This window comes from Pelophylax lessonae (genome assembly GCF_965119305.1).
Source record: "Pelophylax lessonae genome assembly, chromosome: 3".
NCBI classification, from domain to species: Eukaryota; Metazoa; Chordata; class Amphibia; order Anura; family Ranidae; genus Pelophylax; species Pelophylax lessonae.
In genome coordinates, this window is record NC_138770.1 from 362,270,976 (window position 1) to 362,297,154 (window position 26,179).

At 45.5% G+C, this 26,179-nt stretch overlaps 1 protein-coding gene across 1 annotated transcript in view; it reads right to left on the reverse strand.

The window, feature by feature from the left end:
• CEP162 (centrosomal protein 162) overlaps positions 1-26,179 on the reverse strand; it is a 332,984-nt gene that overhangs the window by 13,487 nt on the left and 293,318 nt on the right. The window contains exons 22-25 of the mRNA XM_082249677.1: positions 25,204-25,841; positions 17,479-17,620; positions 11,402-11,500; positions 10,573-10,707 (exon numbers count right to left, since the gene is read on the reverse strand). Of these exons, the coding sequence (XP_082105803.1) occupies positions 10,573-10,707; positions 11,402-11,500; positions 17,479-17,620; positions 25,204-25,841 (1,014 nt within the window). The remainder of the gene's footprint in view (positions 1-10,572; positions 10,708-11,401; positions 11,501-17,478; positions 17,621-25,203; positions 25,842-26,179) is intronic.

The following is a 26,179-nucleotide window of genomic DNA, read 5'->3' on the forward strand; positions in this document are numbered from 1 at the left end:
TTTGCTGGTTCACCAGCCACCCAAATTCCTGTAAAGAAATTATAGTAATTTCTATGTTTTGTAGCAGGGTCTGAGGAGACTCTGCATGAAGCAGGAGATCGTCTAGGTAACCTAGAATCGATATGCCTCTTTGGCGCAGTAGTGCCAACATTGGGGCCAACACCTTCGTGAAGACCCGAGGAGCCGTGGCGAGACCGAAAGGTAACGCCACAAACTGATAGTGGTTCTCTTCTACGGAAAACCGTAGAAACCGCTGATGTCCTGCGAAAATGGGAATGTGAAGATAGGCGTCCTTGATGTCTATGGACGCTAGGACATCCCCTGGATGCAGGAAGGCTGCTACTGTGCGAATGGATTCCATCTTGAATTTTCTTATGTTGAGAAAGGAATTGAGTGCCCTTAAGTCCAGAATTGGACGCACTTTGCCCTCTTTCCTGGGTATTGTAAATAGGTTTGAATAAAACCCCTGAAAGCGTTCTGTCCAAGGAACGTGGACTACCACTCCTTGTTGTAGTAAATCCGTGACTGCTCTCCGCAGATCTTCTAAACGATCCGGGGATAGTCGGATATTGGAAGGGAAGAATCGCGCCGGTGGGAGAGATCGAAGCTCGATCTTGTACCCTGACCTTATGATTTTCGCAAACCCACTTGTCCGGGATTCTGGAAAGCCATGGATCTGGGAACCGGCGAAGACGTCCCCCCACCCCAGTTATGGGTGGGGGCGCACCTTCAGGCTTTGGTAGACTTATCTTCAGGTCTGGAGGGGGCGGGCCTTTGCTTGCCCGACCAACGACCCCTGAAGCCTCCTGAAGGGGCTTTGGAGGACTTCATTTTTTCACCCGCGGGGCGAAAAAATTTGTGAGCAGAGAAAGAAGGCCCTCGTCTTTGACGAGGTCCTTTACCCTTAACATTTTGCGGTAAAAAGGTGCTCTTTCCTCCCGTGAGATCCTTAATGATCTCATCTAAGTTGGCTCCAAATAGACGCTCTCCTAAAAAGGGGATATTAGCCAATGCTTTTTTGGAACCTTGGTCGGCTAACCAACCTTTAAGCCACAGTGTACGCCTGAGAACCACTGCTGAAACTGATGCTCGCGCCAATAATGGAGTGGCGTCTAACGCCGCATCACACACAAACTGTAACCCCTGTATCATCTGTTCCAACAAATCTGATACCGCCTGAGGGAACTCTTCTAAGTCCCGGCGTAACCACTTGGTCCATTCAGTTACAGTCTGCGAAACCAGCCCAATAGCAATTATTGGTCTGAAAGCTGATCCAATCAAGGAAAACATGGTGCGAGACATAGCTTCTATCTTGCGATCCACCGGATCTTTAAAAGACGGAGCGTCTTCTAAAGGAATAACCGTGGCTTTATTCAATCTAGCAATTGGTGAATCCACCACAGGTGGTTCTGTCCATTTCTTAATGAGGGTTTCCTCAAACGGATAACGCCTGTTAATGCGTTTAGAAATAGCAGAAGTGCGTTTTGGCAGACTCCATTCTTCTTTGATTGGATTGCCAAAACATTTGGGCAATGGAAAAACCTTTGCCACTTTGATGCGTTTTTTAGTCCCAAAGGGGATTTCAGTTTCAGCTATTTCCGACGGAGTACCCTGTAATCTTAAGGTTTCTTGAACAGATACAATGAGTGCGTTTACCAACGCTTCCTCTCGGGCTATGGCTGATGCCGAAACATCCTCCTCACTGTCTGAAGAGACAGTACCCGAGACACCAATCCCAGATAAGGTACCTGCAACTGCAGAAATAGGCTCAGATTCTGAATCCGAAGTTTCAGATAATATGGGGTTAGGGCGGGGGTCGCTTTCTTGCGCCCTGTCCCTGACAAGCCACTTCCACCCGGGACACAAAAGTTTCCATAATAGCCGACAATGATTCAATCGTCAGTGGGGTGCTGGAGGATCCTGCAGACACCTCGAGGGGATCCGGTGGAGATACATGAGTGGCAGGGTCCATGTTAACACAGGACACCTCTGCCAGAAAAAACAAAAAACTTTTTTTTTTTTTTTTTTATGTGTATCCCCCTAGCGCAATAGCGCCTCTCAGAGTACCTGCTTCTTGATCCCCACAGAGAGAGAGAGAGGGACCCTCAAGGCTCACCACCCGATGCAGAGAAGTTTCCTACCAACTGCAGTCAGCATTTGTCTCTTACAGACTGGAAAGAGCTGTGTTCGTTTTCCCGGGTAGAAGGAAGTGGCTCCGCCCCCTGTGTACGCCTTCCGGCGTTCCCAGCTCTCCTGACCTGCGGACATACATGTACCTGGTCTGCAGCAAAATGGCGGCGGATTGCCGAAGTATCGTTTTCCCAGCACATCCACCTGTACATCATGCTGATGGCGGTTTATCGATCTGCAGGAGGTCCACTACAATTAAGGTAGGATTATACCTCCTATGTCTGCTGCAATACTGCAGTCTGCTGGGTAGAGTGTTAGCTACAATGGGAGGAAACAAGGAGCCGCACAACTGGGTGGAGATGCAAATCATAAAAGTCCAAATTTTATTGAATTCCAAAAATAAAAACACATCCAATGTGTGACCACAGCAGTCGGAGACATGGAAAAAAGCACGGCGGTTGACGCGTTTCACGGAATCTACCGCTTAGTCGTAACCATGCTTAAACAATACAAAACAATGCTTTAAATAGGAAAAAATCATCTCATGTGCATCTCCCAGATCTCACTTGATTAGGCACACACAGCTGTAGATAGTAATCCCCAATTGAGGGCTCACAGACCAGCAGAAATTGTTTGTATGCTTTGAACAAAAAAAGAAAAGGAAAAAGAAAAAGAAAAAGAAAAAAAAAAGAAAAACTGCACCAGATGCATAAACAGAAAATATATAAATAAAATAAATTAGAATAATGACATATGTATTGACTGAAATGAATATATAAAAAACATATATACATATCTGGTGTAGGGATGAGACCCAAGACAGGGGAAATAGAGTAGACTAAGGATGTGAGAATGGAATAAAGGTAATGAAAGAAGTGGGCAGTGGGTGAAGCCTAAAAGAATGTAATGAATTATACCCACATATATACCAAAAATATATATACATATGTGTAAAAGAGTATATCAATGTCGTATAGCCCCATACATTGAGAGACATGGCCACAGCTGTATGCGTAGGCAAAAGTTGATCTGAAAAGAGCCCTACATCTTTGATCCGACATTAAAAGGGTGTACATACATAGAATTCTCAATAAAACAGATGCATAAATATGGAATATATTGTCCACGTGTGAAAGAACAATATATTGAAAAATAAAAGGGGTTATTCACGCAGCTGTATAGATATATGAATAAAGACATGTATATACATACATATATGCGTGTATGTGCGGGACATCGCTTGTAAATTTATAATGTCGCCCGATAATCATCAAACGAATAATGAATGTATATGTGCAGAATATTGATACGGACAGCACACATATCCAAGCATATATGAAAAAAGTGTGCCTAGAACATGCCAGATGTGGGTCTATATATATCTAAACAAAGGAAACAAAAAACCTAAAAAGAATGGCAAATGTAAATAGTCTTTGAGCGCGTAGGATTGGCCTATAATTACAGGCTATTTATATCATCAATTTTAACTAAAATGGAAAGCAAAAAATATATATATACACACGTGGACAAATACATCCTTTACAAATAGCACATCACATATATATGTATTAACACATCCGTAAAACATCTGTAGATGATAAAAAGAATATTCTCGATATTATAAAACATATATATAACTATAAACGAAGACCAACTGAATGGTCCATTACATGTGTTGTCTATAAATAAAGAATATCTTAGCTGGGCTAAATAGACTGAATCCCAAAGATATAAAGCAGAAAATGCGCACAAGAAAAAGGGAATAAAAATAGAAGGGATGAAAACAGGGGAAGAAAAAGAAAGATAGAAAGAAAGTAAAAACTAGAAAAAGTGAGAAGACACAAAATGACCGATCAATAATAGAAAAGAAGAAGAGATACATGTATGCCAAAAATGGAATGTATACACCGCAAAATCTAGATTATTCTTGTGTATAAAAATGGGTAACATCCCATTCAAAATTTAAACCCCCAGGTAAGCGGGTCTGGAGTCTATGGATCCAGAAAACTTCCCTCTTACACAGGAGGCGGAACACATCCCCCCCTCTTGTAGGGGCTATGACACGTTCGATGATTTGTACCGATATTAAAGATAGGTCACCATTATGTTCCAAATTAAAGTGTCGAGCCACATTTGTGGATTTCTGCAGTCTGACATCACTTAGGTGTTCTCTGAACCTATCTTTAAGTTTACGTGTCGTGAGACCTACATACTGGACAAAACATTCCCTACAGGTGATAAGATAGATTAAAAATGAGCTGTTACAATTGAAAAACGTATCGATTTTATATACTTTATATGTGGGTATAATTCATTACATTCTTTTAGGCTTCACCCACTGCCCACTTCTTTCATTACCTTTATTCCATTCTCACATCCTTAGTCTACTCTATTTCCCCTGTCTTGGGTCTCATCCCTACACCAGATATGTATATATGTTTTTTATATATTCATTTCAGTCAATACATATGTCATTATTCTAATTTATTTTATTTTATTTATATATTTTCTGTTTATGCATCTGGTGCAGTTTTTCTTTTTTTTTCTTTTTCCTTTTCTTTTTTTGTTCAAAACATACAAACAATTTCTGCTGGTCTGTGAGCCCTCAATTGGGGATTACTATCTACAGCTGTGTGTGCCTAATCAAGTGAGATCTGGGAGGTGCACATGAGATGATTTTTTCCTATTTAAAGCATTGTTTTGTATTGTTTAAGCATGGTTACGACTAAGCGGTAGATTCCGTGAAACCCGTCAACCGCCGTGCTTTTTTCCATGTCTTCGACTGCTGTGGTCACACATTGGATGTGTTTTTATTTTTGGAATTCAATAAAATTTGGACTTTTATGATTTGCATCTCCACCCAGTTGTGCGGCTCCTTGTTTCCTCCCATTGTTGCTGTCCTGGATTGCGGATCCTTGCCTGCACCTGTGCTGGATGTGCTTGGGATCATCCCCTCACCGGAGCGGTTCGCTCTCTCCTTACACGTTTGCTAGAGTGTTAGCTCCCAAACCAAGTCCGCTTGCCCACCAAACACATGCTGTATTTACAAGGGGGACTTTTAGTGTCAGATAGATACTGACCATGTATGGAGGGGCCCATATTCCACACTGCCTCATAATGAGGAAAAAAGGAAACATTTACTCACCATACCGAACCGACAGGCACCCTCTCTTCACAATACCCTCTCCACCGGGGTGGGGGGTTGTTGACCACTCCGGACGCCTCGACTCTCTGGTTCCTGGCGTCCTAGCGAGACTTTTAACTCGCAAGGTCAGTCCCTCCAATGGGACTCCGTCGCGGCCGACCCAGCGCGGAGCTCTGGTCTGCACGCGCTCGTAGGCAGAAACCGGGGTGACCACTGGATCTCAACATCCAGCCCGTCGCCCGGACCCGCATACTTACTTGAATGTGTCGCGGCCGACCAAGCGCGATGCAATGGTCTGCGCGCGCTCGTAGGCCGGCTGGGGTGACCACTAGTGTCGCCCAGATCCGGCATAATTGCTTGAAGATCTCACAGGAAAAAACACTGGAGAAAACTACCTAAAAAATATTTTTTCTAAAAAAAATCTTGCCAGGACCAAAAGATCCCAGCAAGGAACTTAGGTCCTTACTCCTGACTAGACAGAAAAAAACTGATTCCTTGTAGCAGAGAGAGGGAGGATATACCCTCTGGGACTGCCCCTAGGGTGGAGCCAGAACGTTTTTTCTTTCTGCCTAGTCCTACTCCTGCGGAGACAACATAACCCAATTGATGTGAATCAAGAAGACTACGTCTGTCAATGAGCGACAGAGAAACCAAAATTTTAAAAGGAGAGTCCTAAATGTGCAACAAGTCCACCGAGTCCATATCTTGAACATCCCGGGCCCAAAGAGTATGGAGGCCAGAGAGCTCCGGAGAGGAGAACCGGAGGAGGCAAGGAGTACGGAGACAGCTCATTTGGAGCAGTCATGACATAATATACGCTCCAGGTCCGGCTGCACCAGCTGTGAAGTTCCCACCAGAAATTGGGCTCTGAAAGCGTGGGACAACTGCATATAATGGAAAAGGGAAGAGGGCGGAATAGTACAGTGAGTGACCAAATGTGAGAAGGACGGGAGGGACAAATCGGACGTGAGATCGGAAATCTTTTTAATGTTGTATTTAGTCCAGACCACAGGGTCGGGTAAGCAAAATAAGTGTGGCAGGGAGGGGTTGATCCATAAGGGAGCGATGGGGGAGATTGCGGTGCTCGGGTATGCCTCTAACAGCAGCCCCTGAGGCCCGGCCCGGAGCGTCATTTTCATGGAGGCGGTCAGGGCGTAGGGAACCCGAGGACACCTGCACAGCAGGTGGGACAATGCCTCCACCGACCCCAGCACCGTGGCCTCCACCACAACTGCCGAGTTGGAGGCCTCCGGGGAAAGCCACCAGACAGCTGTGACCAACTGGGATGCCAAAAAATACTTATGGCAATCTGGGAACGCCAAGCCCCCCTGACACCCCCTGCGCACAGTGGTGTATTTTGGTTTTGTGCTGCCCTAGGCAAGACTAAAATTGGGCGCCCCCCCCCCCCCTCCCCCTCCTATGTAACTTTTCCCCACTCCTTTTTTAATGGATGTGGCTCCCTCCAAAATTGAAGGACTACAATTCCCAGCATGAACCCCTGAGATCTCACGAGAGGGGGGGTGGGTGAGGGAGAGAGAGAGGGGGGTGGGTGATTCAGGATGAGAGAGAGAGAGAGGGGGGTTAAGAGAGAGAGGGAAGGATGAGAGAGAGAGACAGAGAGAGAAAGAGAGAGAAAGAGAGACAAAGAGAGGGGGATGAGAGAGAGAGGAGGGGTGAAGAGAAAAGAGGGGTGAGAGAGGAGGGGTGAGAGAGAGAGAGGGGGGTGAAAGAGAGAGGGGCGGTGAGAGAGAGGGGGAATGAGAGTGAGAGAGAGGGGGGTGAGAGAGGGGGGAATGAGAGAGGCGGCTCTAGCAACCAGTGGCCAATAGAGTCTCAGGTGGAGGGGGCGGCTTCTTTGCTGCCCCCCTGCAAAGTGCCGCCCTAGGCCTGGGCCTTGTTGGCCTAGGCCAAAATACAGCACTGCCTGCGCATGAGGGTCGTAAATTTATATCTAGGTGGGCGGGGTCCCCACAGAAAGGAGGAAAATAGTTTATTAAGGCTAGTGAAAAAGGACTTTAGGGATCCATTGGGGCGAGTGCCGAAACAGGTAAGTGAGTTTGGGGAGAATCTTCATTTTGATTAGGTTAATACAACCTAGGAGTGAAAGTGGGAGTTTATCCCACGGCTTCCATTTGGCCCTTATCCCCAAAACCACCGAGTCAAGATTAAGGGCGCTGAATTCCGATGGCTCCCGTGACACCCGCACCCCCAAGTAAAACTGTCCACCCATTGCAGGGAAACATCAGGTGGAGCCCCTCCCCTGGCCCCCCGGGTCGATCGCTAACAGCTGTGACTTGGACCAGTTGATCCGCAAGCCTGTCACCCTGGAGAAGGCATTCAGTATGTGCAGGGCGCCCGCGAGGGAGGGGCCCGCACCATTCAGGAACAGAATGAGATCATCCGCATACAGGGCCACCCTCTCCTCCAGCCAGGCCACCCGTAGGCCCTTAATATGCAGAGAAACACGAAGCGCCTCTGCCAGAGGCTCCATGGCGAAGAGGGCCAGAGAGAGAGGGCAGTCCTGCCGCGTGCCCCGCGAAAATGCAAACAGGGGCGACAGTCTGTAGCCCGAGGCAGATGGTGGCCATCGGCGAGCTGTAGATAGTCTGCAACCACTTAATGAACAGGAGTGGAAAGCCCATCCGTCTGAGGATCTCCCACAGGAAGAGCCACTCAACCGAGTCAAACGAGTCGTGAAAGGCGATGACTCTAGATCCTGAGTTGACGTGCCGCGTCTGAAAATTAGTATAAAGTCTACGGAGATTAATATCAGTGGACCTATGAGCCATGAAGCCGGTCTGATCCTGATCAATGACAGAGGGAATCAGATGTTGGAGCCTGGCAGCAAGCAGTTTGGTGAGAATTTTGAGGTCGTTGTTAAGCAATGCAATAGGCTGATAGGAGGCACGCAGTTTAGGGTCTTTAGGAGATTTATGGATTAGAATGGAGGCAAGCAGAGGGGCCAAGAGACCCAAGTGGGCTTTGTAAAATTCAATGGGCAACCCATCTGGGCCTGGGGCCTTACCCTTGGGAATGGAACGAATCACTGCTTTCACCTCTTACTCAGTGATCGGCTGGACCAGACCGGACCTCTCCTGATCAGACAACCAGCCCAGGGCGACTGGGTCCAGGAGGGGGAATAGTGAGAATAAAAGGCACGGAACTCGGACAGGATCTCCTCCGGCGAGGTGATGGCTCTCCCCGTGGGAGAGGTAAGCTCAGGGACCAAAGTCAAGGGGGCATTGTGTTGAGACAGAATCACCAGTAGCCTACCATTGTGGTCACCCTGCTCAAAAAAACCTCTGTTTCGACTGGTACATAGACAACCTTGTGATTTCCGAATGATGCCTGAAGCCCCTCGAAAAGAGAGCCCGTGGGGTCCTGCCCATAACGGGCGGAAGCCTCCGCGACCACCTCCTCCAATGCAGAAACAGCGGCCAACTGCTGCAGCCATACCGCCTTGATGGCGGAAATATAATGGCCCCTGGTGAAGGCTTTGAACGCGTCCCACACCATTTCGGGAGAGGACGTGCCAGCGTTCGTTTTCCAAAACTCCCGTAGAAATCGGTGGGGTCTGTGCCGAGATATCCGGCTGGTCAATCCCAAGCCCAAGTGCCACATAGTGCCGCTGCGAGCACAATCAGAGCGCAGTGTGACCAGCAAGGGGCTATGGTCGGACAGACCACTGGGCAAATAAGCCACAGCCTCCACTTTTAGACAGGAGAGTTGGATTAGCGAAAGCGTAATCTATTCTGGAGGAAGTTTTATGGGTGGTGGAGAAACAAGAATAGGCTTTCTGCGAGGGGTACTTCCACCGCCAGACCTCCTGAACCCCGGACGCAGCCTCCCAGTTGAGGAGGTCGCCCGAGAACACCTTGGGAGGTGCGGGTCTGTCCAGCACAGGGGAGAGAATGGCGTTGAAGTCCCCCAGCAGAAGCATTTTAGCAGGACTAAAGGCAGAGATTTTCTCAAGAACGGCATAGAGGACCTCAGATTTGAAAGGTGGGGGTACATAAATGCCTACCACGACATACCTCTGCTGCCATATGGAGAGCACCAGGATGACATACCTACCCATGTGGTCATGCATCATGCATAAAAACAGACACCCCCCTAGCATAAGTGGAATAAGAGGCATGAAATGCCTTCTGAACCCATGGTCTCTTCAGAGATTGCAGCTTGCTGCCCACCAGGAGCGTCTCCTGCAGGACTAAGATGGAGGGGTTATATGACTTAACACACTGGAAAAGCAGCGTACGTTTGAATTTAGAATTGATGCTGCGCACATTCGAGGAGAGCGCCGAAAAGGTGTGGGGGTTATGCAACGCCATTACCAAGGGAGAAATACAGGCTTGCGGTGGCAGGCGTAAGGCCAGAGGGTAGCACCCGGTGAGCAGCAGCAGAGTAGGAATCCTTGCACCAAACAATCAAACAAACGCAAGAGAAAAAACAACAACAGAACATATACATATAAAACAGTAGCAAATTCCCAAACTAAAAAACACATGGGGAAGGCCAGGGAACGGTCTATACCCAAAAACACAAAAAAAAACAAAAACTGGAGCACTAGTAGCGCAGCCTACAAGCCGACCGCCACTACGATGCAAACTTATCATTCCAACCGCAGGACTCTGAATCATAATAGGAGTCCAACCTTCACCCATCACGGCAGGGTCTGTCATGAAAGACCTTCAAGGACTCGGTTCCCCTCAATCTGGGGTCCACCTCCCTGGACCCCTATAGCACCTTGCTGGAAAGCACCTTGGTCAGAAAAAACACTGCACAGGGTTCCATTAGGCAGGGTCCAGTGCCATAAGGCTGCATTACAGGCAAAATCCAGAGGATTCTTCTCCTTATCCAGCTAGGCTCGGGTACCATGCATTTTGGCTGACAGCTTTTTAAATGGATCCTATTGAAGTCCATGATTCTCAGCAGAACCATTCCAGACCTCCAAGTATGCTTCAAGAGCACATGCAGCACATCAGTGACCATCCACCTTAAAGACACTGGTGAAAAAACTGAAGTACTTCCTGTGTAGGAGGGGTTATATAGGAGAGAACTTCCAGTTTGATTGATCTGCCAGTTTCCATTCATCTATAGGTGGCATCTATGCCCCAGAAGTATACATCTACTCTTGTCTGCTTTGCAGTGGGTAGCAACTTAGTAGGCAACGTTCCTATTTGGCGGGTAGCAGGACCTTTCTGGTTTCTGTTCATATTGCTTTGAGCCTAGGAGATTCACAGAAGTAAATCTAGTCTTAAACAAATTCTTACAGAGACGTGCAACAGCTACTGTACCTGCTGGAGCTCCTGCTCTCTTTGTGAGTGCCTCATTTCCATGTACTTAATCTTGCTTTCAAGCGTTAAATAGTGCCTCATTTCTGGAGAATGACATTCTCTTGCTGTTTTTAACTCATCCAGAAGTTTTGTGACCTTTAAAGGAATTGAAAAAACACCACATTAGTTATGACTAGGAGTGACATCCTAACCTTAAAATGACACTTTTTCCACACAAGGCAAAGTGACAGTGTCTTGGCAATCCCTAGTGGCTCATTCGTCCTCTGTGGCTTGCACCAAAATACAAGTGTTGGTGAGCTGGTAATATCATTCCCCCAGTATTGTAGCAGTGTTCAGGCCTAACAATTGTGCTGCTACAACCAACTACTGTCACAGGGAAAGAGGTCACAGGAAGTGACGAGTATTGTGGAGGGCTGCAGAAGAGGAATGGGCAGTTGGGGAGTGCTGATGAGTATAAGGGGTCAGAACAAGGAGACAGTGTCTCCTTAAAGCTGAACTTAAGCCACAGTATATTTCATTGTTTTCGCTAGTGTAGGACAAAGGTATACCCTTTGTCATGCTTTTATTGCCTCAGTATCCCTTACATTTGGGGCTCTCTTTAACCCACAAGGGGTTGGTGAAGTTTATTATATTGCTCAATAACTGCTACCTACAACTAATCTTTACTTACTGAAACAAGTATTTATTTGGAAAAAAAAAAAACATGAAATATTACATGTAATTTTATGAACTCATTTCATTTTTTTTTGATTAAGCATACCCATTACCTCTGACATCAAGTGAACTAAAGCTAATGTTATTTAAGTTTGATGTAAATAGCACCAAGTACCTCATTTTGCAGTGTTTCCTCACGAATACGAAGAACAGCCAAAGATTCTCTATCCTTCAGCAGCTCACTAACTTGTTTTTGAAGATGATTTATCAGGATCTGTGGATTATAGTTATATGTGAGCATGCAGAATTCATAAAAATAATGCTGACCATAAATATTAGTAAAATATTGTTCCAAAATTTCCATTTTTGGATTTTTTAATCCTTAGTGGGGGTCAAATTGACGAACGCTTTTGACTGTAATAATGAGAAACTGAAGCAGGATGGAAATTTTTTCCTTGACCAAACACATTTCTAATGGTGCATGTAGGTTTCATTCAAGAAATTCTATTTATTTCAAAATCAAATACTGGAAGCAGATGAAATTCTGAATTACTTTCAAACAACATTCGTCAAGTCTGATGGCATTATCAAGTGTGTTGATGAGTTTTTTTCGTAGAAACATATTAATATCTACCACTGTATGGCCAGCATAATGCCAGCTTAACCGCTTCCCATCCGCGCTACAGCCTATATACGGCTGCAGCGCGGACTTGAATTTTCGGGAGGCCGTTTTTAAACGGCCTCCCAGTGACACGCCCCCCGCGCGCTCCCGCGAACGCGCATCGGGGAGAATCTGTGTCGGCCGTGTCCCTTGGACACGGCCGATCACAGATCGTGGTGAATGGCCAATCACAGCGGCCATTCACCACGTGATCAAGCCGTCCAATGAGAGATGATCTCATATGTAAACATATGAGATCATCTCTCATCGCCGGCGCTCCTTCCTCACACAGACACTGCAGTGTGAGGAAGGAGGGGGAGCCGACAGCCGCTGGGGACACAGAGAAATGTAATCAGGGCACTGATCACCAGTGCCCTGATTACTAAAGGTAAAAAAAACACACACATTGCCCCCCCATCAATGCCCACAATCAGTGCCCATAGTGCTGCCAGTCAGTGCCTGCTCATCTAGGCACTGATGAGCATTGACTGGCAGCACTATGGGCACTGAGTGTGGGCACTGATGGTGCTGCCCATCAGTGCTCATCAGTGCCGCCCATCAGTGCCACCCGTCAGTGTCCATCAGTGCCATCCGCCAGTGCCCATCAGTGCCGCCTATCAGTGCCCATCAGTGCCGCCTCTCAGTGCCACCTCTCAGTGCCCAGCAGTGCCGCCTATCAGTGCTTATCAGTGCCGCCTATCAGTGCCGCCTATCAATGCCGCCTATCAGTGCTCATCAGTGTGGCATATTAGTGCCACCTCATCAGTGCCCATAAGTGCAACCTCATCAGTGCCCATCAGTGCAGCCTATCAGTGCCGCCTCATCAGCGCACATCAGTGAGGGAGAAAAATTTATTTTCAAAATTTACTCACAGAAAATAAGAAAAACTTTTTTTTTTTTTCAAAAATTTCTGTGTTTTTTCTTTTTTTTGTAAAAAATAAAAAACCCAGAGGTGATTACATACCACCAAAAGAAAGCTCTATTTATGTGAAAAAAATGATAAAAATTTCATATGGGTACAGTGTAGCATGACCGCGCAATTGTCATTCAAAGTGTGAGAGCACTGAAAGCTGATAATTGGCCTGGATGGGAATGGTGTTTAAGTGCACAGTAGGCAAGTGGTTAAGAATACACAAGCATATCTACAGCTAAAACTTTAGTTACAAAAAAGGGAAAAAGGTAATTTTACAAAACTGGTGAATTTTATGTGAAATTTCAGTTTGTGTAGTTGCTGTATGGGGGTTTACAGGTATCAGACAAGCTTGTAATGACCATTAGCCACATTCTTTTAAAGCAATAATAAAAATGGATTTTTGTAAAATCTTACCGTAAAATCCTTTTCTCTTAGCTCATTGACAGACGTAGTCCTCGGTGATACACCACCTTCGGGTTATGTTGCCTCCACAGGAGCAGGACTAGACAGGAAATTAAAAAGCTCTGGCCACACCCCAGGGGCAGTCCCAGAGGGTATATCCTCTCTCTCTGCCTCAGCAAATCAGTTATGTGAAAAAGCAGTCTTTAGAGATTTTAACCCAACTCAAAAAACAGAGGGGCGGGGACTACGTCTGTCAATGAGCTAAGAGAAAAGGATTTTACGGTAAGATTTTACAAAAATCCATTTTTCTCTAGCGCTCATTGACAGACGTAGTCCTCGGTGATACACCACCTTCGGGACGTCCCAGAGCAGTATCACAACTGAGGGGTGGGAAAATGAAATCAAATCCCAATCTAGAAGGCCCAACCGGTGCCAACTAGAAGTTTACAATGCTCATCCTTAATGATGAGACTCAACAAAAAAGAGAAATTTTTTTTTTTTTTTTTTTTCAAACAGAAAAAAACCCTCGAGGTAGACCACCGGTCTCCTCAAATGGCGGCCTGCAAAACCTTGCGGCCAAATGAGGCATCCGCCGATGCCGTCACATCAATTTTATAGAATTTTGTAAAGGTATGTACCGACGACCAGGTGGCCGCCTTACATACCTGGACCACTGACGCCTGATGGCGAAAGGCCCAGGAAGTACTGAGCGCTCGAGTGAAGTGCGCCCTAACAGGGAACGGAGGACTCTGACCCTTAATAGAATAAGCCTGTACCACCGTTTGTCTAATCCATTTGGCAATGGTCGCGGCAGATGCAGGCAAACCCTTTCTGGGGCCATCCGTGATCACAAAAAGTGAATCCGTCTTACGGAAGGATTCCGTAGCTTTCAGGTATACCCTGATTGCCCGAACCACATCTAAGGAATGCAACGCATGTTCCCGATGATGCTTGGGCTGAGGACACAAGGAAGGTAGTACAATATCTTCATTCAGATGAAAATCTGAAACCACCTTAGGAAGAAAAGATGGCTTAGGATGAAGTACTACCTTATCCCTATGAATCACTAGGTAAGGGGACTGGCATGATAATGCAGCCAGTTCTGACACCCTGCGAGCAGAAGTAATAGCCACCAAGAAGGCCACCTTCTGGGATAAAGTAAGCAAGGGAATCTCCCTGATGTTTTCAAAGGGAGGTTTCTGTAGAACCGACAAAACCAAATTAAGATCCCAGGGCGGTAAGGGCGCGCGGACTGGAGGAGCCAGGTGCCGCACCCCCTGGATGAAATTCCGCACCAAGGATTTGGTAGCTAAAGGTTTCTGAAAGAAGATTGCTAATGCTGAAACTTGACCCTTGATGGTGCTCAAGGCTAGCTTCTGCTCAACCCCTTGTTGCAAAAAGGCCAATATTCGAGTCACCGAATAGGTACGTGGAGGAAATCCTAAAGATTCGCACCACGCAATATAAGTCTTCCATGTGTGATAATAGACCTTGCTGGAAGTCGCTTTCCTTGCTTTAATAAGGGTAGGAATGACTGAAGCTGACAAACCTCTGTCCTTCAGTACTTGGGTCTCAATGGCCAAGCCATTAAACCCAGCGACTGTAAAGCATGATGGTAAATTGGTCCTTGAGACCACAGACACTCCCTGAGACGAAGTTCCCACGGAACGTCTACGACTAGCATGTCCAAGTCGGCCAGGCCGGCTTGAGGAGGCCAGCCTAGAATTTCTAGGACCACTGGCGCCGATAGAATCTGAACCAGGCGTCCCTAGAGGTATCTGGCCCCGACCATCCGAGAAAGTTTGGTAGTTTTCTGTTCCCACACATTTATCAGATACCTGATTGTTATCAGGAAGGGTGATCTTTTCTGGTTGAACCTCAGGGACCGAAGTCACCCGACTAGAGGCTACTTGGCCTATCTGGTCAACCAGATCCGATTCCTGTGAGGTATAGGGACTAATCTTAGGAAAAGGTAAAGGAAAAGATCTATTCAGGGAACGGTAACTACCGCTTCCTGTAGTACTTAAATGTTGGAAGGGAAGAATCGCACCGGTAGTAGTGGTTGATGCTCGATCTCCTGAATACCGGTGAAAACGTCCCCCCACCCTGAAACTGGGTGGGGGCGCACCTTCAGGCTGTGTACTCCTTTGCTTCGGGTTTGGCTGGGTTGGTCCTCTGCTTGTCCGACCAGCCCTTCTTGAACCCTCCTGGAGGAGTCTTGCCTTTCCCGCTAGTACCAGCCGGGCGCCCTTTATGGGCGGTAAAGAAAGGTCCTCGCTTGTTGCGAGGTCCCTTAGCTTTAGCAGCCTGTGGCAAAAAAGTGCTCTTGCCCCCAGTGGCATCCTTAATGATTTCATCTAGGTTGGCCCCAAATAGACGATTCCCCTGAAAGGGGAGATTTGTCAAGGTCTTTTTGGAACCTAGGTCAGCTGACCAGCATTTTAACCACAGCACACGTCTGAGGATCACCGCTGTCTTAGATGCATGCCCTAATAAGGGAGTAGTGTCCAAGGCTGCGTCACAGATAAACTGTAGCCCTTGTATAATCTGTTCCATCAAATCAGATGTCTCCTGGGGAATATCTTTTCCCCTAAGATCTTGGCGTACCATTTTCGCCCATTCCGTAAGTGTCTGGGAAACTAGACCAATAACAATTACTGGTCTAAATGCTGACCCTATCAGAGAGAAGATGGTGCGGGACTCTGCTTCCATCTTTCGATCCACCGGATCCTTAAAGGACGAAGTGTCCTCCACTGGAATAACCGTGGCTTTATTCAGCCTGGAAATAGGTGGATCCACCACTGGTGGTACCGTCCATTTCTTAATGATGGATTCCTCAAACGGATAGCGTCTAGCAATACGCTTGGAAATAGTAAAGGTACGTTTAGAATGCTCCCATTCTCCTTTAATCTGATTACCGAAACATTTAGGTACAGGAAAAACCTTCACCGTTTTGATGGGCTTATTAGTACCAAAAGGAATCTCTGTTTCAGTTGCCTCTGCCGGTAAAGCCTCAAGTTTTAAGGTTTCCTGCACTGCCACAACTAGTGCGTCCACCAATGCTTCTTCCTGAATTATAGCAGGAGAAGAAGCGTCCTCCTCACTGTCTGAGGGGGCTTTACCTGGGATAACAGCCTTTGCAGAGGAACCTGCAACTGCAGTGACCATCTCTGAATCTGAGTCAGAGGTGTCAGATAATATAGGGGTAGGCGGGGGTCGCTTCCTTGACCCCCGTCCCTGACAGGCCGCCTCCACCCGAGCCACCATAGACTCCAAAATTGCTGTAAATGACTCTATACTCTGTGCACCGGCGGGTCCCGTGGCCCCCTCGAGGGAAACAGGTGGGGGAATATGTGTGGCAGGGTCCATGATAATTCCAGTCACTTCCTGGATAATATAATTCAAAAATAAAAAAACTTTTTTTTTTTTTTTTTTTCTTTTTTCAGACCCCCAGCGCCACAAAAGCCCCTTAGTGTTACCTGCTAGGGATCCCTATCGATCGAGAGAGAGAGAGAGAGAGAGAGATAGACCCCCAGGCTCACCACTTGATGCTCAGAGTTTAACTGCAACAGGTTACAGCGCTGTCTTGACAAACAGGAAGTCTTTTGGCTGGCTGCCCAGGAAGAAAGGAGGAGGCTCCGCCCCTCTGCACGCCTTCCGGCGCCTCCCCTAGCTCCACGAGGTGTTTGGATCACCTCAAACATGGCCGCTCCCATGCTGGAGACACGAGGCTACGCCAAAATGGCGGCTCGTGCGATCCAGCAAAAAAAAAAAAAATGGCGGCGGCCTGTACTGAATAGCGGTGTGCTGCAGAGCACACAACACCTTCTCTGCATGGGGATATGGCGTGGTTGGCGATACCGGCCCTGGCGGACCGCCGCCCAGTTCAGCTTTCTTGCTTGAAGATCTCACAGGAACACTGGAGAAAAAAGCTGTCTAAAAAATCTTTAAGAAAAAAAATCTTGCCAGGACCTAAGATCCCAGCAAGGTATCTAGGTCCTTACTCCTAACTAGACAGAAAATAACTGATTTGCTGAGGCAGAGAGAGAGAGGATATACCCTCTGGGACTGCCCCTGGGGTGTGGCCAGAGCTTTTTAATTTCCTGTCTAGTCCTGCTCCTGTGGAGGCAACATAACCCGAAGGTGGTGTATCACCGAGGACTACGTCTGTCAATGAGCGCTAGAGAAATACAAAATTGAAGAAAATGGAATACAAAAACAATGACCTGCTTATTATCAGTAAAATGAAAATCTGAAACGCAGGAGAAATTTTTACCTTTTGGGTTGAGACTTTGCTACTTAGCTCAGCAACTCTAGATGAAGAATGTTCTAAGGCATGCTGACAGATGAGCTTTTCCATATCAATCTGATGTAAATTCTTAAGTGCTGCAATTTGTTCATCATTCTTTTCTTTTAATCTAAAAGAAATGTTACAAAACAACATGACACTTGTATGCCAGGAAGATGTGTTACACTAGACTATAATACAACAGTCTAGATATTTTGTTTTAAATCAGATTTATATTCACACAAAAAAAAAATGTTGGTTAGAATGCTATAAATATAGCACTCAAATGAGCTTATATAGCAAGACAGCTTTAAAGGTACGGTGACATGCAAAGTTCAGTAAACATAGTAAAAAAAATACTGATCTGCTTAAAGTGAACTTAAAGTGGAGTTCCACCCAAAAGTGGAACTTCCACTTTAAGGCCTCCAGACCCCCTTACATGCCACATTTTTTAGGGGGAGGGGGGGTACCTAGAATTGACAGGTACCCACTCCCATTTCCGCTCAGGCCGCTTAGGCGACTGGAGCGGAAGTTCTCCTCTCGCCCTCCCTCCCTGCAATCTTCTAGGACATGTCACAGGTCCCAGAAGACTGGCCGTCAACTCAGGACGCGCAGCGCGGCTTGCGCAAATGCAGTGCGCACTTAGCTGTGAAAAAGCAAGCTGTCACAGCCGGGTGCCCACACTAGTGATGCCGTCGCCGGGGAGAGGAGAGGGAGAGAACAGAGGCTCCCGCCGGCTGCATCGCTGCACAGGTGAGTATGTGTTTAATCAAAGCCAGCAGCTACACTTTTTGTAGCTGCTGACTTTTAATAAACACAAAAAACGGCTGGAACTGCGCTTTACATTTGACTGACTAGTTATGTATGCACAAATCATTGCCCTTGCCACTACCTTAGTGAATAAATGTGACAGTGCATTATAGAGCTGCAAATAACGATTATATTCATAATCGATTAGTTGGCTGATTATGGTTTCGATTAATGAGATAACCTTAAAAAAAGTGTGGTGTATAAATTTAGTTAATACGTAAAGTTAAAAAAAAAAGGAAATTTGTTCTTCAACGTCTATATGCAGTGGGAAATCTAAATAACCAGCTCTATGGTTAGGGAACAAAATGTTTAATCCATCTGAGAATAACGGACAGAAGAGATATACTGTATATACTATTAGAGGTTGAATCTGGTAAATATCATCAGACTCAGAAATTACTTTTTTTATTTAGAAAAAAAAAAAAAAAAAATTAACCCTTTGCCGACCAGCTGCCGTAGTTTTACTGCGGCAGATCGGCTCTATTACGCAAAACAACGTACCCGTATGTCGCTTCGTGTAATAGGCATTTGGGGCATGTGCACACGTGCCGATTGGCCAGAGGGGGAGCCAATCAGCGAGTCCGCCGGCCACCCGCGATCGCTCCCCATGGAAACAGAACGGCGCTCTGCCTATGTAAACAAGGCAGACCGCCGTTCTGTCACAGGTGAACACAGGAATCCTGTGTTCCTACTATTTAGGATCACAGGTCTCTGTGTACAACTAGTGAGTCGATTCCCCACACAGTTCGAAAGCACCCCCAAGGGACACACTTAACCCTTTGATCAGCCGTGGTATTAACCCCTTTCCTGCCAGCGTCATTAATACAGTAACAGTGCATATTTTTAGCACGGATTACTGTAGTAATGTCACTGGTCCCCTCAAAAGTGTCAGTAAGGTGTCTGATCGGTCCGCCGCAATGTAGCAGTCCCGCTAAAAATTGCTGATCGCCGCCATTACTAGAAAAAATAATAAATAAATAAAAAGGACATAGATCTATCCCTTAGTTTGTAGACGTGATAACTTTTGCGAAAACCAATCATTATACACTTATTGGGATTTTTTTACCAAAAATATGTGTCCAAATAGATAGTGGCCTAAATTGCTGAAAAAATTTGATTTTTAATTTTTTTTTTTTATTAGATATGTTTTACAGCAGAAAGTAAAAAATATTGTTTTTTTCCCAGCATTGTCGCTATTTATCGGTTTATAGCGCAAAAAAAAAAAAAAAAAAAACCACGGTGGTGATCAAATACCACCAAAAGAAAGTTCTATTTGTGGGGAAAAAAAGGGAGATCGATTTTATTCGGGTACAGCGTTGCACGACCGCGCAATTGTCAGTTAAAGTAATGCAGTCATTAAGGGGATAGAAGTGGTTAAAGACAGAACTGTAATATATTATGTATGACAGATCACTTGTCATAGGCAGGTGGCTTGATAAAAGCTACCTGTGCCTGCTCTCACTTATGCTGGCCATACAAAAACAATGTCTTCTTTAAAAAAAATGTTCATTTAAAGAACTTTTGTTTGATTTTCTAATCGTTAGCGGGGTCAAATTGACATTTGTTTTTGGCCACAGTGATGGGAAAATTTGAAGGAGCGGAATAGAAAAAGAATTTTCAGACAGTGTATGTGGTTTCCGTTCAGAAATTACATTAATTTTAAAACGAAATGTTAAAAGCAAGTTAAGTTTTCAAATGACATCCTTTCATTTAGCAAATATACAAAGATTTTTCATATGAATATGCTTGTCTGAAAATCGATACGTGTATTGCCAGCATAAAGCTCGGTTCTCACCTACGCAGTTTGCTTTTGATCCGCTTCTGCAGTGCTTTTAGCTGTGCGTTTTAGCACACGCGATTTTGCTGCAATTTGCGTTTTTCATTTTTATTGGCAATTTGTTGTTGGGCGGATTAAAAAATGCGAATCGCGGCAAAAAAGCACTTAATGCTTTTCTGCAGCTTCTCCAGTGAAGTCTATTGAACCAAAAAAGGACCGTTTTGCATTGAAAAAAGTCTTTGACCCTTTCCAAATATGCAACAGCTGAAAAAAGCAAAGATGTGAACGTTATCCATTGGAAACCATGTTAAATGAACTGTAGTGAGTTTCTGTAAAAAGCACCAAATACATGTACGTGGGAACCAGGTCTGAAACGTCTAGTAGCAGCAGCATGCTTTTATTTTTTTATTTTTTATCATCTGTCATAATGGGGTTATAAAAAAAAACAAAATTAGCCCATTATAGTACAAAAAGAGAAGATAATCCCTACCTATAAGGGGTCATTTACACTGTGAAACAATGAAAGTAATAATATATATTACTTATATCATGTATATGATAATAAATACAGCAAGAAGTAGGATATATGAGCATTTTATATGAGGGGTGGAAGGGATATATAAAACTTTCATATTAAAGTAGTACTAAAAATTGAGACACTTTTTTTCATGGATATGATAATTTTAACCGCTTCCCAAACGCCCGCAGCCTTTTTCTGCGGCAGTGAGGCCCTCCTGCGTGAACCGACATAGACCTATTTTGGTCACGCACCTGCAACTAGCGGGGACTCTGATACACGGGGCAGGCGGCTCCGATTGCCGCCTGACACCCGCAATCGCTCCCCGCTGAGAGAGAATGGTCAACTGTTGTAAACACAGCTGACTGTTCTTCTCCCTGGAATTATCATAGAGCTCCTGTGATCCTTCTATATAGGGACACAGGTCTCTATGGTCATTTCAGAAGCCACATCCCCCCACTGTTAGAATCACTCCCCTAGGCTCACATTGAACTCCTTGATCACCCACAGTGTTAACCCCTTCCCTGCCAGTGTCATTATTACAGTAACAGTGCATATTTTTAGCACCGATTACTGTAGTAATGTCATTGGTCCCCCCAAAAGTGTCACAAATGTCAGTTAGGGGTCTGATCTGTACTCCGCAATGTCACAGTCCCGCTAAAAATCATACTAGTAAAAAAAAAAAAAAAAAAAAATGAAGAATCTTTCCCGTAGTTAGTAGGCGCGATAACTTTTGCGCAAACCAAACAAAATACGCTTATTGCGATTTTTTTTACCAAAATATGTAGCAGAAAACAAACTGGCCTAAAATGTTAAAAAATGTATATAGCAGAAAGTAAAAAATATTGTTTTTTTTTTTTCAGAATTGTCGCTCTTTTTTTGTTTATAGCGCTAAAAATAAAAATCGCACAGGTGATCAAATACCACCAAAAGAAAGCTCTATTTGTGGGAAAAAAAAGAAGATTAATTTTATTTGGGTACAGAGTCGCACGACCGTGCAATTGTCTGTTAAAATAAAGCAGTGCCGAATCGCAAAATATGGCCTGGTCATTAAAGGGGAAAATCTTCCAGTCCAGAAGTGGTTAAATATCTCACAAAAGTGAGTACACCCCTCACATTTTTGTAGATTTTTAATTATATCTTTTCATGTGACAACACTGAAAAAAATGACACTTTGCTACAAAGTAGTGAGTGTGCAGCTTGTATAACAGTGTCAATTTGTTGACCCTCAAAATAACTCAACACACAGCCATTAATGTCTCAACCGCTGGCAACAAAAGTGAATTAACCATTTTCCCTCACCGGTTTTATGTGACTCGTTAGTGTTACAAGGTCTCAGGTGTGAGAGCAGGTGTCTTAAATTTGGTGTTATCGCTCTCACTCTCTCATACTGGTCACTGGAAGTTCAACATGGCACCTCATGGCAAAGAACTCTCTGAGGATCCAGAAAAAAAGAATTGTTGCTCTACATAAAGATGGCCTAGATTATAACTGGATTTTTGATTTACCATGAAATCCTTTTTACTTAAGTTCATTGACGGACGCAGTTCCTGATTCATATCAGTAGGGCTATACTGCCTCCTACAAGAGTAGGACACTAGACAGAAAAAAAAGTTCTGGCTATGCCTATGGGCGGTCCCAGAGGGTACACCCTCTCTCTTCCTGCATAGGATGTCAGTTTTGTATCAAAGCAGTTTTAGAGAAGTAATACCAACCCAACTCAAAATAGAGGGGTGGGTACTGCGTCCGTCAATGAAAGATTTTACGGTAAGTCAAAAATCCAGTTTTCTCTATCGTTCATTGACGGACGCAGTTCCTAAAGCATATCAGCGGGGAAGTCCCCAGAGAGGCAAGGAAATCCCCAACGCAGGGATGCCATCACCATGCGAATGGACTCCATTCTGAACGAATGCACCCACACAAGGCAGAGGGGTCCAGGATTGGACACACCTTGCCTTCCTTCCTGGGTGCTGTAAACAGGTTTGAGTAAAAACTCTGAAAACCTTCCAAAGTCGGAACCATCACCCCTTGATGTAACAGGTCTTGTACCACCCCAAGCAGACCCTGTAAGCGGTCCAGGGACAAGTGCAAGTTGGAAGGAAAGAACCTTGCAGGGGGAAAAGAGCGAATCTCGATTGTGTAGCTGGACTGAATGGAAGAACAGGGAAGTCCACGGGTCCAGAAACCAGCGAAGACTTCCCCCCACCCCCAATACGGGTGAGGGCACACCTTCCTGCTGAAGGAGCCTTGTCTGCGGGTCTGGAGAAGCCCGCTTTCATCTTGCCAGACCAGATTAATTTGCATCCTCCAGTGCAGGCCCTGATTGATTTCGAGGCCTTGTCAAGTCGACCCTGAGGGACAACAAAACTTCTTATGAGCCAAAAAGGAAGGCCCACATCTACGACCAGGTTCCTTGCCCTTAGTAGCCTGCGGAAAAAAGGTACTCATTCCCACCTGTAAGACCTTCTATGTTGTCATCCAGGATAGCTCAAAACAGGTGATCTCCTTGAAAGGGAAGATTAGTCAAGGCCTTTTCAGAAGTCTGGTCCGCAGACCAGCATTTGAGCCAAAAGACACGCCGAAGGACCACTGCCAAAATAGAGAGTGGAGCCACTAGGGGAGCCGCATCCAAAAGCAGCATCACAGATAAACTGCAGTCCCTGGACCACCTGGTCCCCTAGCTTTGGAAAGGCAGGGGGGAAGCTGTTCTCCCTCCAGGTCACGGAGTAAAAGCTTAGCCCACTCGGTCAGAGTTTGCAACACCAGGGCAATGGTGAATACCGGCCTTAGTGCCAAACCAGCCAGAGTACATATTGGAGGGCCACAGCATCCACCTTCCTGTCAGCCAGATCCTAAAAGGCCAGAGACTCTTCAACTGGAATCATGGTTGCTTTGTTCAATCTGGAAACCAGAGGGTCCACCACCAGTAGAACAGTCCACTTCTTAAGAAGGGACTCCTCATAGGGGTAATGCCTAGTAAAGCTTTAAGGGACCCCACGGGGACACTTTGGTCGTCCCCACTCTGTAGCGACAATTCTGTCAAAATAGGCAGGGAAAGGAAACACATTTGCCACTCTGGATGGCTTGTGAGTGCCAAAGGGAACCTGCACCTCTGTCGCAGCTGCATCCTCAATCTTCAAGGTTTCACGCACAGATACAAACAGTGATTCCACCAGCGCCTTTTTGTGCGCGGTTGTAGATGTGGAGGAATCATCCTCACTATCAGAGGATTCCGGGAGCGTGGTTGCAGACCCAGCAGGGTGACCCACGTCTGCGGCGGCCGAATCAGATTCAGGATCTAATGAGACAGATGAGGCAGGGGAAGGTGGGGAGTGCTTTTTGCTGGCCCATTGTCCTAAGACCACCTCCACCCAGGACACAAAGGACTCCAGGACCGCTGTCAGTGCAGCGGTGCACCCCCCCGGCCCCCATCGCCAGCATAGCACCCTGCCCCCACCCCAGGAGGTAGATCAGACCACCCAAACAGCCCCAACATATGTGCAGTGGGGGTAGGATGGGGAACAGATGACAAGAGGGCAAGGGGGGTGCCTGACAGGAAGGAGGGGAACCCGGGGGTTTGACCATCCCAAGGAGGGGCCCACATCCTCCCCAAAACCCTCCAGGGGGAGAGGGGGGACAGCTACTCATCATACCAGGAACCAGACGGGCACTGAAATGGGGGGGGCTGTCGGCCAGGAGGAACGCCGAGACCTGGTCCTATGCGGCCTCACGAGGCGTTTAACTCACAGGCCAGCCCCTGCGTCCAGTGGGGCTATGTCACAGCCGACCTAGCACAGAGCTGAGGTCTGTGCACGCTCGCCAGATCTAGATTATCCAGCCCGTCGCCCAGTCCGGCAGTTGATTGCAGATCTCACAGGAAAAATCCAGGAGAAAACAATTTTTATCTAAAAATAAAAAATTGCCAGGACCAGAGATCCCAGCAAGGAACTAGGTCCTTACTCCTGACTAGGCACAAAAAAAAAAAAAAAAAAAACTGAGTGCCTATAGCAGAGAGAAGGAGTATACCCCCTGGGCATAGCCAGAATTTTTTTCTGCCTAGTGTCCAACTTCTGGAGGGGGCAGTAAAACCCAACTGTTATAAAGATCTGAAGCTGTGTCCATTCATAAACAAAAGAGAAACAGGTTTTTTGTTTTTCAAAATTTTTGGTCTTTTTTTGTTCATTTAGCAAAAAAGAAAAAACCCAGTAGTGATTAAATACCATCAAAAGAAAGCTCCATTTGTGTGTGCAAAACTACAAAAATTTAGTTGGGGTACAGTGTTGCATGACCGCGCAATTGTCATTCAAGTGGGACATCCCTGAAAGCTGAAAATTGACATGGGCAGGAAGGGGGTAAAAGTGTTCAGTACTGAAGTGGTTACAGCAGAGTTCCACCCCCCCCCCCCATTCAAAAAATTAAAAGTCAGCAGCTACACATACTGTGGCTGCTGACTTTTAATATTAGGACACTTACTTGTCCTGGAATACAGCGATATTGGCACCCCAGCCAATGTTTCCATTGACTCTCGGGTGCTGCCGCCGCTATTCGTGGTGAGGGAAATCAGCAGTGAAGCCTTGCTTTAATTTACAGCAGTTAGGAAATTGTGTACCTTTTCATGGCATCCTCTCCTTGTGCCACAGTAGCTTTATACTGGATTTTTTGCTGGCTAATTTCCTGAGACAATTTGCAAACTTCAGCTTGTAATCTTTCATTTTCTTGTTGCAGATCACAAATATGAAAATCAGCAAACGTGTCTGGCTGATACAGTTTCTCGTCTTGCATTGCAGGAAAAATTTCTGTCTCTAGGGTACTTCCTTTAGAGGGAGGCATGGTATCTGCTTTAAAGGCCCCTAAGTATTTGCTTCTAGCACCTACACTGCTTAAATGAGGTTTGCTGGAGAGCATGAGCATCCTTTCCTTCTGAAGTCGCTCCACTGTTTTTGAAAGCTCTTGAATCTCTTTATGTTTGGCTATAAGTTCCTGGTTAAGACTTGTCAGCCTGCTTTCCTCAGTCATTTTATCATATTTAGCATATGTTTTGTGCTCCGAATAGGAATTCTTCTCCTTGAGGGTCTCAATTTCTTTTTGCAGATTCATTACTGTATTGTGGTGAGCATCCCTGAGTATGGAAAGTTCTTGCTCAAGTGCTTTTACTTTTATTGTGCTTTCTAGATTATTTTGTGGCTCATTTAGAGGTCTCTGAGCAAGTAAATCTTCAAGCTCATTGATCCGACTTTCATATTGAATCTAAAAGGATAGAAAATGGAATGGTAGTTTAGGTTATACATAAAGACACACTTGATGGAACATCCAGACTATATACCATAAATAAAAATATATATATATATATATATATATATATATATATATATGAAATAAAGAAACGGTCAGTGTATCTTCTATACATGAAGCAAGCACAAATCAACATCTACAGTATATCAAATTCCTCCCCTCTTCCCGACCCCCAGGTCCAATTTCCACCAACCCATCTACCTCTCCTCCACAATTTCCCTATCCCTTCCCCTTTTTTTCCTCTGCAACTTTTACCTAAAGCAATAATAAGTAGGTTTCATGGATGCATAAGA